General features: G+C 41.1%; 1 protein-coding gene across 6 annotated transcripts in view; it reads right to left on the bottom strand.

Annotated features, from left to right (window-relative positions):
* EVC2 (EvC ciliary complex subunit 2) overlaps positions 1 to 16,493 on the bottom strand; it is a 144,543-nt gene that overhangs the window by 40,726 nt on the left and 87,324 nt on the right. For 5 of the 6 annotated variants that reach the window (XR_012645330.1, XM_074992467.1, XM_074992470.1 and 2 more), the window contains 3 exons: positions 11,819 to 11,978; positions 10,199 to 10,659; positions 2,272 to 2,476 (listed from right to left, as the gene is read on the bottom strand). Coding sequence is in view for 5 of the 6 variants with exons in the window: in XM_074992467.1 (XP_074848568.1) it covers positions 2,272 to 2,476; positions 10,199 to 10,659; positions 11,819 to 11,978 (826 nt within the window). In the remaining variant the exon portion in view is untranslated. The remainder of the gene's footprint in view (positions 1 to 2,271; positions 2,477 to 10,198; positions 10,660 to 11,818; positions 11,979 to 16,493) is intronic. The other variant, XM_074992468.1, reaches the window with a different exon arrangement.

Below are 16,493 nucleotides of genomic sequence, written 5' to 3'. Positions count from 1 at the left end.
GTTACCCAGGAGTTGAGAGATCACTCTCTGAAAAATATCTCAGGAGCACACTAAGGCAGAAGGGAGCTGTTGGTAGCAATATCCCCAAATTATTTGCTGAAAAGTCAGTAACTACAAACTTTTCAGGTACTTGCCAATAACGGGATTGATAATCCATCACAAAAAATCTTGAATCCTCTTTCCCAGCAAGTCAACTGCTGAAGATTGGCAAATGAAACAGCGCATGGTTCTCCTGTTTATGAAGGTCCCTAAAAACTCCACTGTTAAATATTGCCACTCTTCTTGTATATGATCACAGTGAGTGAGATCAAATCCTTCCATCTCCCACATAATACCAAATCCTGTTTAGATCTTCTCCTTGCATACAGGAAGTATGAAATGTGCACCTAGTGCATATTTCCATTCTTCAAATCCACCTGCAGAGCATATGCATATCTCATGCAGCTTCTGAATGATATTTTACCTAACCTGTTCTCTTGTAGCCCAGTGGTTCTCAATTTTTTTCTTTCTCAGGTTCCCCTAACATGTTATAAAAACTCCATGGCTCACATGTGCTACAAGAACTGTACTTTTGCATATAGAAGTCCGGGCTGGCATTAGGGGGTAAGCAAGTAGAGCAACAGCCTGGGGCTCCATGCCACAGAGTGCCCCACAAAAATAAGCTCCCAAGCTTCACCTTCAGGTGATGGGGCAACAGTGTGGTGGGACTTTGGCTTTCTGCCCTGAGCCACAATGAGTCTAATGCTGGCCCTTCTTGTCCTAATTTCTGAAGCCTGCTTCCCCGCCCCTGCCCCCAGGAGCCTTGGACCCCTGGTATGCCTTTGTAGATGGCAGAGCATACAGCTTTTCCAGCTGTCTGCAAGACATACACATGTCAAACTTACAACCACTGTTGTCAAACAACTGTCCAGACTGAACTAACCCCAAGGGGAGAATATGACTCAGCACCTGCGTCCACCATTCACTTCCAGAGTGCCATTAATTTCCACAACAGAGGATACTAGCTCCAGTGTCTTGTCTTATCATACCAAAGGAAACATCGGTAAAGGTAGTCTTGTCTGGCTCCTCATTCACAGGCTTCCTGCCATTGTGAACCACTGTTGGGCAGCCAGGGGATTGGCCAAGTGACACATACCATCACGCCAGAAACAGTGAGGAGTTCGTAACTGTCACTGTTGAGGCCACAGTACAGGAGTAGGTTGCATCACAGGAGTCTGGGTGATGGTAACAGGAGCAGCAGCTGATGGTGTGACAGGAGACACACAGATAGCTGAGGTCTGTAAGGGCATGTCTACACTACAGAGTTATTCCGAAATAGCTTATTCGGGAGTTATTATTCCAAAATAAGGTATTCCAGACTTACACATCCACACTACAGGGAAGCCCCAAAATAAACAAAAACTTATTCTGAAACTGTGTGTCCAAACACAATAGAGTCTATTTCAGAGTACAGCCCTGTAAGCACAGAAAAGATAGAACACTGGATGCAAGTGCCTATGTCCACACAGCAACGTTATTTCGGAAGATGATATTCCAGAATATCTTTTTTCAAAATAGAGTCTATTCCCTGTCTATCCAGCCCCTACTCTAAAATATCTGTTTCAGAACTGGCACTATTCCTCATAGAACAAGGTTTACAGAATTCAAAATAAGCCATCCACAATATTGAAATTATGTCAAAATAGCAGTTTTACTCTACAGATGCTCACAAAGTTATTCGGAATTTATTCTGAAATAACTTGGTTATGTAGAGGCACCCTAACACAGAACCACCTTTATCCTGAGCCCTCACTCTTAACAGCTGTGCCAGGAAAAGTTAGTTCGCTTGCATCTTCAGCCAGTAATTTCATCTGGGTCGTCACTGGCTATGAGAACCAAAACAATAACTCAGAATGTGATCATCATAAAATCCATAAATGCACCATCCTTGGACCAGTCCTGCAAATGATATGCAAACTTCCAAAGGGTTTTGCTGGGCTGCTGGAGAGCTCAAAATTTTTTTTTCCTCTTTAACAGAACAGGATTTCCAAAGCCAGAAAACTTGTAGTGGTATTGCATAGCTGAATAAAAGAGGACTTGGGCTCCACGGGTCAATCATAAATATCAATGTTATCACAGCCTAAGCAGTCTGGATTACATAAGAGCATCAGAACTAGCCCTAGTTACTTTCTCCTCCAAAACACATGAAAAATGGCCTGGTTTGGAAAACCCATTCTAGAAAAAGAGGCATACAGTAAACATACACATCTGGGAAATCTAAAGGGTTCCTACCTGTTTGTCGTATATTGCTATGGTCTGCTCCACTTGGTGCAGCTCTGCATCCCTCCATGCTAACTGATATGCCTGGAGCAAAGCTCTTGCCCGTATCTTCCGCAAAGCTAAGTTATTGTCCAGTTGAGAATAGGAACAATGGAACTCTTGTCTCATTCTAAGGAACTCTTCTTCAGAAAACGAAAGGGGTAAACTTAAAAGTTTCCTGTTAAAAAACCAAAGCAAACACACACTGTTCTGTGATACAGGCAAACTGGCACAGAGTAAAGCAAAACAAAACACAACCACCCCTCCAAACTACCTTCAAAGATCCTAGGAGACAACAAAGTGTGTTCACCTTCCCAGGTGGCCAGATTCTCTGGATAGCAGGGTATTAGGTGGAAATGTGATTAAAAAAGGATTTTGAAAGAAATTAATTTTGATGTAATTTCTCACATAAAATTTAAAAAATTTGCAAACAAATCAAAATGAGTGATGGTCAGGGTACATTTGTGTTTGTGAAGTCTCATTGTTCTACGGGGAGATATTAGGGGGAAGTGTAAATAAATTTGAAAATGAGGGGGAGAAGGTATTGGTTTTTGACAAAAAAATTCATATGATGCAAAAATTTCCCATGAAGACTCTAATATAGTTCTAAACAAGTTTTTCCTTGGCTCACATTAGTGAAAATTTTGCAATAAGTTCTTCCCTGCATACTCATTTTCTTTTCTGAGGGCTTTATCCCAGAGTACACCCATGGACATCAATAGTGACTTGTCTCCTGCAAAGGACCCATAAAGAGCTAAAGGCCTCTGTGCCTTTCTTACCTATATGGGCCCATATAAGGACCATAAATGATGAATGTTGTTTGGCAACTTTTCATTTTCAATCACTATAAAAGCTGGAGTTTCTTAGATCCCCGTTTTTAAACATTTTTGTATCAGCTTTTTAAAACTGAAGAAATGCTAAAAATTACTAGAATTCTCTGTAACAATTTCAAAAGACTGTAGTGATAAGTAATAAATGAGAATGCTAATTATGGTCAAATCCCCATGAAAAGAAAATCAGCCAGCTGTCTGTTGGATGAATATGGATTTGTTATAAAAACTGATAGACTGCTCTCAGATTTAGTCTGTTTACTATCTGTTCTAAAGTTCATGTAACCCACTGACCACTAATCTGTGATATATATTTACCATAACGGTACATTGTAAATCAGTACAGTATTCTATATTTTGACATACTCACTGTCATCTCCCTAAACGGCTACAAACAGAATGCTCTCAGAAGCAGAGAGAATTAATTTTTATAAGACCATACTGATATTCCTTATTTTGGTGTGGATGTGCACACACATGTAATTCCAAGCTGATATACCGTATGCCACGTTTTTTAAGACACCGACCTTTTCCAACAAAGCTACTTGGTGGGAATAAAAATAATCTACTGTATATTCTAGATATTGTGTGTCCCCAGCCACCTGTCTTAGTCCGTTTCTTCAAGAACACCTCCTAAATGGTATGAGCAAGGGGCATGAAAATTGGTATGCAGCTTCCTCTTATAACTTAAAGCAAGGCTGGTGTTTGGTTGTGCCAGCATAATGGGATGTGCCTGGAATCTACTTGTTTTCCAAATCATGGAAAGGGAAAGGTCTGAGAGCAGGGACAGTTAAGTTTCGCAATGCCCACAGGAGGGTAGCAAGCACAAGGGACAGTTATATGACACAGACTGACCACAGTGGGGTGGTCACACCAGCAAGAGAGTCGTCAGCTGGGGCCATGTTGCAGGACAAAGGCCTAGGTAAATGGACCTCTCCCTCAAAGCCTCAGGCCAGACCCCTCTCCCCCCATGCCACATAGGCAGTGGGAACCCTGCTGGCCAGCAGCCTCCCTGTGGAGCTGCCACCTACTATGTCCAGGCAGTACAGCCCCCACTGGTGTGACCTTCCCAGGGAACACCACAGGCAGGGCAGGGCAGGGCAGCCCCAGCCCCCCGAGAGCCACTGTCATCCTTACCATGCAGCTCTCACCACCGCAGGCAGCCCCAGTGAACATGTCCAGAACTTCCAGACTCCACCCTCTGTCCTTAATTCTGCATGTTTCCCTCTCTGAGCCTCCAACACCTCCCAGCCCCCTGCCCTCAACTCCCAGTGCCACCTCCTGAATGCCCACCCCCTGCCCTCCGCTCCCACACCTCCCAGCCTCTTGTCCTGACTCCTGCACACCCCACCCCTTACCCTGAGCCCCTCCACTACTCCTGCCCCATACACCCTGCTTAGACCCATGCATCCACTATACCCTGCCATGAACCCCTACAAGGACTCAAACAATGCCAAGTAAACCCTTTAGTAATAATACTAATACACTGTGCTTTCATCTAAGGGCTTGGCTATATGGAGCTAGGGCACGGCAAGCTGGGGTGTAAATCAAACTGCATTACAGAACTTTGAGTTCACAGCAGCAGAGTCCACACAGGTGATTAATGCTTGGAGGGCTACCGAGTTTGTAATTATACACCCCACGTCTCATGTGAGAGAAAAAGGGCTGGATGATAGAAAACAAACCAAGGTGCTTCCTATGTACAAGCAATGTGGACTACCCCCCGATTACTCTAAGTTCCACCCCCACCCCCTGTCCTCCCAGAAAGGACCACACATCCCAAATTCTAATTTCTGCAGGGCAATGTTCTTATCAATGGACCAGTTTTAATATTCTCATGCCTTTGCATCAGGAACAGTTCAGAAAACACACACGTAACTTTAATTTTGCTGCTGAAAGGACCAGTTTGATCTTGGATGATGAATAGGAGCTCTTCCTCTTAAATTTAACTTTGGATATAATTCTGATACCTGGAGGTTGTCAGGTAACAAGGCAGCATGGTTTCAACAGGCAACTTTAGTTGCTGAAAGATTAACCCTGAAAAAGTGGGTAAGTCAATTCCTACCAAACGTTGATGCCTGGCTCAGGGACAGCCATCACAAGAGGGGATGCAAAATCCAATTTAATTAGTTGACTCATTAAACATTAAAATTATTGGTTAATTGATTAGACAGGAGAGGGGGGTAGCCTGGAAGGTCCTGCTGCTATGGATGGGGGCTGCTCAAGGAGGGCTGGAGCACCCCTGGCCACAGCACTCCTGAGCTGGGCCTGCTGAGGAGGAGAGCTACTCTGGCTGTGTTGGAACACCACCTGGACACTGCAGGACACACATAGCCACAGCAGCCCTCTGCCAGCGTCGGGTAGGGGGCTGCTCCAGCCCCTATCAGTTAACCATAAGTGGTAAGCCTCATCTATTCAGGGTGAGGATGACCAGTTAACTGGTATCATCCCTAATCAGAAACTAGTAAATTACGGGAATTCTGTAGAAGGGGAATGCCTGAAAAATTCAAAGCAATTTGTGTGAACTTTCTGAATGTCTATGAGTAATGCAAATCCTTTAGACGGACATATTGCTTCACCTGCTCTCCCTTTATCCTGACCTTCTTTATTTACTCTGTCTATTACTATGAAGCTCATATTTGGTATATATGGAAAAATTAACAACATACAAATATATATAAAATGTGAAGCAGTCAACATCCCCCTGCCTCAGTAGTCCTCAAAAGGAGGAAAAGGCCATTTATTTAAAGATTTAACAATAATTCCAACTACTTTTAAAAACAGCAGACTGATGCACTAACAAAAAGTTTCAAATTCAAAATTACCATATCTTGCCTCAAGTGTTTTAGAAGGATGATTTTATTTTAGTTAATCACAGTGCCTGTCATAACTTCCATAGATGTGCTTTTAGAAATTGCTCTTTGGATCAAATAGTAGTAAGTTTCTAAATGAAAATATTCTTATTTACAATTTTTTTATCTACCTCAGACACCTATCTGAAGCCATCATTTCCCCTGCTCCACAATACTGCTCCACAATATTGTCTTAGATTTATACATATAAAGCTAGCAATGCCAGAGAAAACCAGGAGATTACAAACTTCGGCTGGTATGTTATATCTGTGTTAAGAAAGTCTTGCAAAGTGTGAACATTTTTGGTGATGACACAGAACTACTTGATAGTATCTTGAATGACCAACAAAAATAAGCTATTGTTCAAAATAATTCCTGGTGAGAGACTAGAGCTGGCATCAGGTGTCAAAATATCAAAACTGACACAACGTCAGAAAGTGTAAAGACACTGAGAATTTTTAAGAGCTTCTGATGGAATGCTGTATAGTGGTTGTGTAGAAAAATGTACTGGAAATGTCATCAGCTTTTAAGAATCTGACGTTTACTGTTGCCTTGTGAATAAAGATAGTATCTGACAAAGCCTAACTGGCAGTACTACAAACCAGAATACATCATCATAGAATCATAGACATTAGAAATGGAACAGACCTAGGTCATCTAATCTATGTTGGTGCAGCGTTGTTCTCTACAGTATATTTAGAGATAATACAACAGTGTCTGCAAGATATATTGACATGGTTTATGGAAGTTATTCAGAATTCTGAAAAAGTGAAGTCACTAAAAAGTTAGAAGGAATGGATTTTTAAACATTACAAGTAAGAGGCAGACTCCTTTTGTAGATCTGTTTTCCACAGAATTACAGTGTGCAGTAGGCCAACTTACCGGGACAATCATATTTGGATGATGTCATCATATTTGGCCCAATAGGCCTCATGTTTATCTGATTTTCTTTAGAGAAAAAGAAAATTATTTCCTCTTCACCTTAAGCTAAGGTGAATTTTATTTTATATAGTCCACACGCTAGTGGGCAGATTTGCCAGTCAGGACAGTCCAAATAACAAAGACCAAACCCTCCAGTTCAGTTCCATGTCCCTTTTCTTAAGGTGGGTTTATTAATAAATGGAAGATTAAAAAAGATTCAGCAAAAACAACACGTAGGTAACAGAGATATTTCTCATTTTCTCCACCTGGGAAGAAGGGCAACACATCCTTGCCCTATAAATGACCCTCCTCTGGCTACTATGGAGAGACCCACTCAAATGCTTCTGTTGTCTGGTTCTCTACTTTCTGGTTGTCCTTTAGAATAACAGAAGTTCAATCCCAGTCACGAGTCCTGCAACTTAGACTTTTAAAAGGCATTCACCCCAAGCAGCAGGTCCTGTTTCAATGCAAACATTACATTTCTGCTGCTAGGAAATACCATATTAGTAAATGCACAGACCATACAAGGGCTCTTCAGAAATGCATCTGAAAACCATGAAAATGCCAACCTAAACCATGTATGGCCTTAAGAAATATACAGTAATCACTTTTAGGTACTAAGTGTGCTGTTTGCATTGCAGACACAAAATAGTGGGAATCCTTCCCTCACATGCCGATAAGTAAGTACGTATTATATTTGGGGAAAAACAGATGATATGGTCTTATCGTATGGTTATAACACTCCAGCGCACCAGCACTCTGGAGGATGTGAAACAGAAACTGCTGAAGTTAGACTTTTTTAAATGAGCAGATCCAAATAAGAGCACATCCAAGAATATTAAAAGAGCTGAGGTAGGAGCTTTCTGGATATTTAACGTTGTTTTTTAATAAAGTTTGGTGCATGAGGGTGTATCGGAAGACTAGAAGAAAGATAATGTTGTGCCAATTTTTAAAAAGATCAAATGAGAAGACTCAAGTAATTACAGGCCTGTCAGAGATCCTGAATAAGATAATGCAGTGGGTGATATGGGATTCAATTAATAAAAAACTACAGGAGAGTAGTGTAACTAATACATCTCAACACAGTTTTATGAAAAGCAGAGCCTGTCAAACTAATCTGATTTTTTATGACATCTTTCAAACTAACCTGACATCTTTCTTCCTTTAATGTTGGATGTTTGGTTGACACAGGCTCTAGCATCACCATAACACCCTTAGATTTCTGTAAGGGTACGATAACCTGTAACTATGCACAACTTTTAATCAAAAAGTCAGAACATATCAAATTAACACGATGGCACACATTAAACATGGCAGGGGAAAGAGGGGAATGAAATGTGGGAAGATGGCATCATGTACCCACATCTACCTGTGGGGCCAGAATGCAACAGGGCTCAGGGAACTGTGGGATAGGTTCGCACAATACTCTGCAGCAGCACTCGATTTAAGCTACTTGTGTGTGGCAGCAGTAAGTCGATTTTGTGGGGAGCATGTAGGAAGGTGAAGATCCTCAAAGCTGAATGGATAAAAGCCAGCATTCAGAAATCGATTTTAATAAAATCAATTTTATCTCGCAGTGTAGATGCAGGCTTAAAGTCTGTTTATCCAATCTTAATGGAGCAGCTGGTTCTGAAGCCCACAAGAGTAGAGGCTGCTCTTGATTTAATTCTAAGTGGAACACAGGACCTGGTCCAAGAAGTAAATAACTGGATCACTTGGAAATAGTGGCCATTCATGTAATAAAACATCATTGTGGTGGGAAAAATACTACAGCAGCCCAATACTGTGGCATTTAATTTCTGAAAGGGGAACTACATAAAAATGAGATTAGTTAAACAGAAATTAAAAGCTACTGTGCCAAATGTAAGATCCCTGCATGCTGCGCAGAAACTTTTCAAAGACACCGTAATAAATGCCCAATTTCAAGTTAAATACACCTCAAATTAAAAACACAGGAAGAGAACCAAAATAGTGCCACTGTCGCTTAACAATCAAGTAAAAGAAATGGTGAGAGATAAAAAGTAGAAGTTAAATCCTAGTGAGGAAAACAGAAAGGAACATAAACTCTGTCAAATTAAGTGTAAAAATTTAAAAAGGAAAGAAATGTTAAATAATGAAGACCACAGGTCACTACTTCAGATAGATCTGGACTGTTTTGGTCAACTGGGGATCAGCAGATGCATTTAAATATGGCTAACCATAAATGTATACATCTAGGAACAAAGAATGTGGGACACACTAATAGTACAGGAGATTCCATTCTGAAAAACAGTGACTCTGAAAAAGATCTGGGGGTTATGATGCATAAACACCTGAACATGACCTCCCAATGGGATCTTAATTTGCTTCCAGGATGCATAACCAGGCTAACCTCCAGCAGGAATAAAAAGGCAATTCCACTTCCATATATGGCACTGGTATGACAGCTGTTGGAATACTATGCCCAGTTCTGCTAATCCACAACTCCGGAAGGATGTTCATAAATTGTAGAGGGTTCAGAAAAGAGACCCAAGAATTATTAAAAGGTTAGAAAACATTCCTTAGATTGAGCTCTTGGAATCTAGCATCATATTTAGCTTAACAGAAAAAAGGTTAAGGAGTGATTATATTACAATCTGTAAGTATCTATCCGGGAAACAAATATTTAATAATAGGCTCCTTACGGTAGCAAAGGCGGCAAAACTACAATCCTGTGGCAGGAAGGTGAAGCTATTCAAATTCAAACTGACAATAAAGCATGATTTTTTAATGGCAAGAGCAATTAACCGTATGAACACTTCATCAAGGGTCATAATGGATTCACCATCATGATGATTTTTAAATTAAGTATGGTATTTTTCTAAAAAGATACGTTCTAGAAATTATTTTTGGGAAAGTTTATGGCCTGTGGTATACAGGAGTCAGAGGGGATGATCATAATGATCATTTCAGGCTTGGAATCTGTGAATCTTTGAATACCGAGAGTTTTGCAAACAAAGCATGGCATATATTGAATTCAAGCCTAAAAATTCTAAATCACAGTTATCATTTTAACAAGTTTAGCTTCTTGGGATTTTCATTAAAGCCCTGCTAACCCACCCCAAGGAAAACAAAGGGGCTAATCTGCACAAGCACAGGGCAATGACATCACACTCTGACTTTAGCAGGAGTGGAGGGTACTGTTAGCTTGTGAAACTCAGGTCCAAAACTTACAGGAAAGAAGTGATATTTAAAAATGAATCCCATGCGTGTTAGATTCCTACAGGATTTCTCTTTATTAAAGACATAATCAAGAAAAGAGAATGGATAGATACTTACATGAACACTAACTGTTCCCAACTCCTTAATTTTTTTTGTTCTGCAATGCTGTGTTCCAGCTCTTGGCTGAGTTTTTGCCTAGTATTCTCACGCCATTCTCCAGAAGCCATGTTTTTGTCATGTTCTTCTTTTTTAAGCTGTTCAGCCTGGAGAGCAATTTCCTTTTTATGCTCCTCAACAATTTGTTGCAGGAACGGCTTCGGCACACTCATTTTTAACAGTTCTTGAGTGATTACTCCATACTGAATGCGTTTAAGTTCATCAATAGCTTTCTCTGTCAAAGTAAATCTAACTGCTTTTATTTCTTCAATAGCATCATTATCAAGCTTTTCAATAAGATCTTCAAATTCAACTGCATGATCAGTCAGAAGCTTTTGCCAATGGCTCAAGTAGTGGCTAACCTCTTTTGTGGTTCTGAAAGTGTCTCCCATTGACATCTGCTCCCTTCTTTGTTCTCTCTGCTGATTCATTTACCATAAAAACAAAAACAAGATAAATACAAGGAATTACTTTCTAGTTCCAATCCCCTAGGCCTTGTCTACACTAGCCCCAAACTTCGAAATGGCCATGCAAACGGCCATTTCGAAGTTTACTAATGAAGCGCTGAAATGCATATTCAGCACTTCATTAGCATGCGGGCGGCCGCGGCACTTCAAAATTGATGCGCCTCGCCGCCGCACGGCTCGTCCTGACGGGGCTGCTTTTCGAAAGGACCCTGCCTACTTCAAAGTTCTCTTATTCCCATCAGCTCACAGGAATAAGGGGACTTCGAAGTAGGCGGGGTCCTTTTGAAAAGAAGCCCCGTCGGGACGAGCCGCGCGGCGACGAGGCGCATCAATTTCGAAGTGCCACAGCCGCCCGCATGCTAATGAAGTGCTGAATATGCATTTCAGCGCTTCATTAGTAAACTTCGAAATGGCCATTTGCGTGGCCCTTTCAAAGTTTGGGGCGAGTATAGACGTAGTCCTAGACATGTATTTCATACGAAGGTGATATTGTATACACAAGGGTTTTTTGTAATACTCAAAATGATAGTTTTATTGCTTTACATCAGCACTGCATTCATATATGCCCAATAGGCAACTGTTAATCTGAGCTGGTTAGACAGAATGCTAACTCCTGCAAAAACACTATGTGCAGTTTATTTCATGCCCTGACATACTTTCAAATGTCTGACAGGGTCAGCTATCTAATAAACGGCTAAAATTCCAAATGCAAACTCTAATCAATGAAATAAAGGAAAGAAGAGAGGTATTTTATTGATACTTCATATTACACTATGCAGTAATTTCACTGGAAAGCTAGCCAAAGCTACCATTCTTGGGAGAAAAAAAAGTTTCTGAATGCTACTGAAATAAGTCCTAGACCTTTTTTGGTCTCTGCTGAAGCCTGACTGTGTATTTCCAGTTCCAAATAAATTCAGTTCATAACTCTATTCATAACTGAGATTCTACTGTATTTTGCGGTAATGCCATTAAAAATTATCGACTGATTTTCCTTTATTTCCCTAGCAGGGATATTTATTATCTTCATCATCATTAAATAATTAGACTTTACTTTTCATTTCAATCAGTTTTTAATTCAGCATAAATAGTAAATGGTTCCACTATACATAATTACCTTTTGCAGCATTTCTCTTCTTCTCTTAGTAACAAGTTTCTGGTGAAGCTTTTGCTTTTCCTGTTTCAAATTATGATCCAACTTTTGTTTAACAGAATGAACTTCTGCCTGAGCTTGGTCTAGAAGTGTTCCCAACTGATTTTCAGACAAGTGACCAGCTCTGTAATAAGAGTGTTTAATACCCGTTACCTTGAATAGTTAAGAGTAGAGTGAGTGTGTTTGTACAAAGGCACTTAATGTTTATTTATTTCTATTGTTGTAATGCTTCAGAACTTCTAACAAGGATCAGGATCCCACTGTACTGGATGCTTTGTGAACAAATGTTACAAAGAGAGCCCAGGCCTCAGAGTGCTCACAGTGTGGCATGTAGACAACAGGTGAATAAATGAATAGGGGTGTGAAGGCAGAATGGGAAGGAACCCACATGGAGACCTGTACATACAGAGTTAGCATTATACAGCAGAAACTCACTCTGTAGCTTTTTGTTCAACCCCTTCCTTGATTATTTTTTAAGAACCATATTTTTTGAAGGACTGAACATTCCACAGCTCACACTGTTTTCCACTGAAAAGTGAGCACACTGTGCCTCTAAAAATCAGAGCCTAATAACAGAGGGGTGAGCAAACTACAGCTTGCAGGTGGCATTCGCCTCAGACCTTTCAGTCTGGCCTTTGAGTTCCTGCTGCAGAGGGGTTGCCCTTTTCTGTGTGTCATGACTCCACACAACTCCCAGAATCAGTGGCAGGTCTCCCTGCTTACATGTAAGGGCTGTCATATGCTTACTTTGAGCATCTTCTCCTCTGAGCATGATGCGTCCCACCACCAAGTGCCAACTCTGCAGCTCCCATTGGCAGGGGACCACAGCTAAGGCCCCACATATTCCAAGTCCTGCTGCCTCTCCCACACACCACTAGGCCAGATCCTGCTCCTGCACCAGAAACCTCTCATTCCCAGCCTCACCCCAGAGCCCAGACCCCTACTGATGAAGCTCTTACCCTGCACCACTGCAACTTCCTGCCCTTTTAATTCCTTAGTCCTGGCCCAGTTCACAGTCCTACAGCCCAAACCTCCCATTCCCAGCCTCCCCACAGAACCCACAACTCCAGCTGGAAACCTCAGCCCCCACACCCCAAGTCTCTGCCTCAGTTCCCCCCACATTCCCCAAACTCCTGAATCCCAGCCTGAAGCACCCTTCTGCACTGCGACCAGCTCATATCTGGCCCCACCCCATGGCTCATATTGCAAGCTGGAGCCCTCACATCCTGACAAACCCCAAGTCTCTGCCTCACTTCCAATCCCCCTCCTGCCATATGAACCTCTCAGTCCACTCTTCTGCACTGCAACCTGCTCATATCTGGCCCCCCACCCAAGGGCCCAAACCCCCAGATGAAGTCCTCACACCTCCCACACACCAACACCCAATTTTGTGAGTTCATGGCACACCCTAAATCACGGGTGTCCAACCTTTTGGCTTGCCTGGGCCTCACTGAGTGAAGAGGAATTGTCTTGGGCTGCATATAAAATATATAATATAGTTAATGTATATAAATCACATAATAATGTTAAAAGTCTATGATCTTGTGGGGCTGCATTACCAGCTGTCCAGGGCTGCATGCGGCCCATGGGCTGGACACGCCTGCCCTACATGTTCCATACTGAGCTGTGACCTTCACGTCAAAAAGTTTTCCTAGCCCTGTAATAGCATATGGGGCTCATATGCCACCATCTTACTGAAGTCTCCAACATACTTGAGCAGTTGGACTAGGGGCCAAATCTTGTAGTCCTTAATTCAGACCTTTCTCAGGAAGGGATTGAGACCAATTCCCATTGATGTTGTGACTTTATTGAGGATTTAGCTGTCCCACATTTGTTCCAAGTTAGATTTTGCCTCAAATTCGTAAAGTAATAAGATTAAAGCCAAACTCTGGAATGTTTATTTAGTTGTGCAGACTTTGTGTTACCTAAAGTAAAAAGAGAGCTTGAGATTAATGCCAACCATTGCTTCTCCATCTACTGCATGAGAGTTTACGGTCTACTACATGAGCAACACAGTACTGTTCTCTGCTTAGGAAAACTGCTTTAAATCCTAAGGAGAAGCTCTGCTCAGCTTTTCTCCTCATCACGTGTGTTTGTTAAGTTTTCAAGAGCTCACTTTTTTCAACTTTCATCTATGATCCTTAAAAAAAGCCCTCTGGGGGTAAAAGCCTTTAAAACCATCCCATCAGCTTTCAATGTGGTGCACGTGAAGCCAACAACTTTTTGTCCTTGCCTGACACCAATCAATTACATATTCCAATGATATGGCAAATAATCTTGACACTGCCCAATCTCTCTTCAGTTTGGGGAACTGCAAAATCCTCATCGAGGACTCTCTTCTATGCCAACTACAAGGGAAAACAAAGTAGTTTTAACATGTCAGTGACAGTATTAGACAGGACGATGAGCAAGAGATGCAAAATAATTGTCAATTAAGATTTACTTTTAAATACCTTTAATCTATTTTATGCTGGGAGGAATTAACCAGGAGTCACTGCAGTCCATTTTCAATCCTTACCCAGAGTAAAGGGGCTGAAGCAGGGATCAAAACTGATGTGAAAAGTGAAGGAAAAGTGCTATAATGTCCCAGCAAAGCAGCCAGAGTGGTGACAGACACACACACACACTGATGACAGGGATGATGATAGACCCATCTCATTAGCTCCATGTTGCTTTATTTAGTGGAATTTTTTAAAGTGTAAAAATCATAAAGTAACTCAGATTAAATTGTAAATGGTTGTGGGCATTACAGAGTCCAGTAAAAAGCAATATGGACCAAGCTGCCAATGACAAAAAATAGAGACAAGATGTGTACCCCTGAGTTCAAGAAGATGCTGTTTCAGTTAAAAATGCTAATGGTTGTACACCAAAAAGATATAAGTGAAAGAGTCTCCATTCTAAAGCTCAAAACTTAAAGTCAAAACTGAAAAAAGGAGCCAGTCAGAAACCTCAGTATAACTGGTAATTCCAGGACACGACTGAATATTAAAGGAATAGCAGAAGGGCTTCAGATTTCAAATCATAGTTTGTCTGATGGCTAGGTTAGAATGTGTGGAGTTGGGTTATATATGAAGGAGTAAAGAAAATCACAGCTATTTTAGAAAGATTACTCCCGTGCGGACATGCCTATAGGATGGAATTGTGGAAACCATCTTGTACAAGAAGCCATTTCACATCCCTTACTTCTGCACGAACACAAGAGCCTGTACTTTCCTTGTCCTATTTGGAAATGGCAGGGAGGACGAGCTCTATGGAATGCCTTAATGAACTGTTTGGAGTCAAGGCTCCAGCTCCCTAGTACCTGTTCTCTTTGCTGATAACGGTTTCTCCTTGAGAAGTGATTAAAATTGCCTCTGACACTGGGCTTTGTTTGTGTAAGGGTATAAAATACTGGAGTTAGCTGCATCAAGCAGCCTTGCTGGACTTGGTTTTACTAGTGTCCGGTTTGGCTCATCTGTTGCCTTATTGAATTCAATAAAGCTGAATCTTAGCGGCCTAAACACAGAGAAGACGTGTGCTTCAACAGAATCTATTTCAGAAGAAAGCCCATGTTAGAAACAACGGGTAAAATCTTTGCCCCACTGAAGCCAAGGGGCAATTACTTCAGTGGGGCCAGGATTGCACTCAATGGGACCAGTATTCTGCAGATGTCCAGATCAGAATTCCAATGACTAATTCCTCATGGTAATGTCCAGACTCACAGAGCTGCTAAACAGTCATTAAACTTAATGCAGATAGTAGGCTCTTAACTCATGGTGGGGTCAGCCCCAAAAGATTAAGGGCTCATGCTGTCCTGAAGCAATGATAATAACAATCAGTAGGTTAGCTACTCCAGTGTTATCTGATGGAAGGGGTCATCAAAGGACTGTGTGGAGAAATATTTAATGAGTCTATAGATTCCACTTAAAGAGAGAATAAAAAATACATCATTAAAAGAGATCAGTAAGGAGGAATATTTTGCTTAGGACCTTACAGTAGATGCTGGTAGGATTTAAGTTACATATCACAGGAAATTATTCTGGTCTTATTAGAGATTGAAATCCATGGAGAAATTCATACAGCAATATGAGTTCTTCAAGTCCAGTAAATTGCCAGAGCCAGATAATGTTTATCAAAGTGTCAGGAAGGAAATGAAGTGTGAAGGAGCAGAGTTACAGGTGAAATGAAGCCACAGCACTTTAAATATAGCAAACTGTGGAAAAAACCTGGGAAGTCACTAACTTGTTGCCTTTTTAAATAGTCTCAGAGAGGTAGCCTTGTTAGTCTGTATCTTCATAACAACAAACACAAACAGCCCACAAGCAGTCCTGTAGCACCTAAAAGACTAACAATTTATTCATTAGGTAATGAACTTTCGTGGGAAAGACCCACTTCTTAGAACCTAGGAATTACAGTATGGTGGGAAACTTGTTATTCAGCGTTCACTTAAAGCTAAAGCAGTACAATATTTCGACAAGTATTGCCTGAATAGGTCAATCTCAGCATAGTTTTCGTAAGGAAAATTATTTTTTATTAAAAAAAATAATCTATCCATGCAAATAATTTGAAAATGTTTACAAAATGGTAAATGGCCTCTGAGGGGATAGCCATGTTAGTCTCTAACTTTAAAAAAGCAAAAAATAAAACAAAAAACAAACAA

This window comes from Carettochelys insculpta, chromosome 4, assembly GCF_033958435.1.
Source record: "Carettochelys insculpta isolate YL-2023 chromosome 4, ASM3395843v1, whole genome shotgun sequence".
In the NCBI taxonomy this organism is placed as follows: domain Eukaryota; kingdom Metazoa; phylum Chordata; order Testudines; family Carettochelyidae; genus Carettochelys; species Carettochelys insculpta.
The sequence above is the reverse complement of the archived record's forward strand: the minus strand, read 5'-3'. Positions and strand labels throughout refer to the sequence as shown.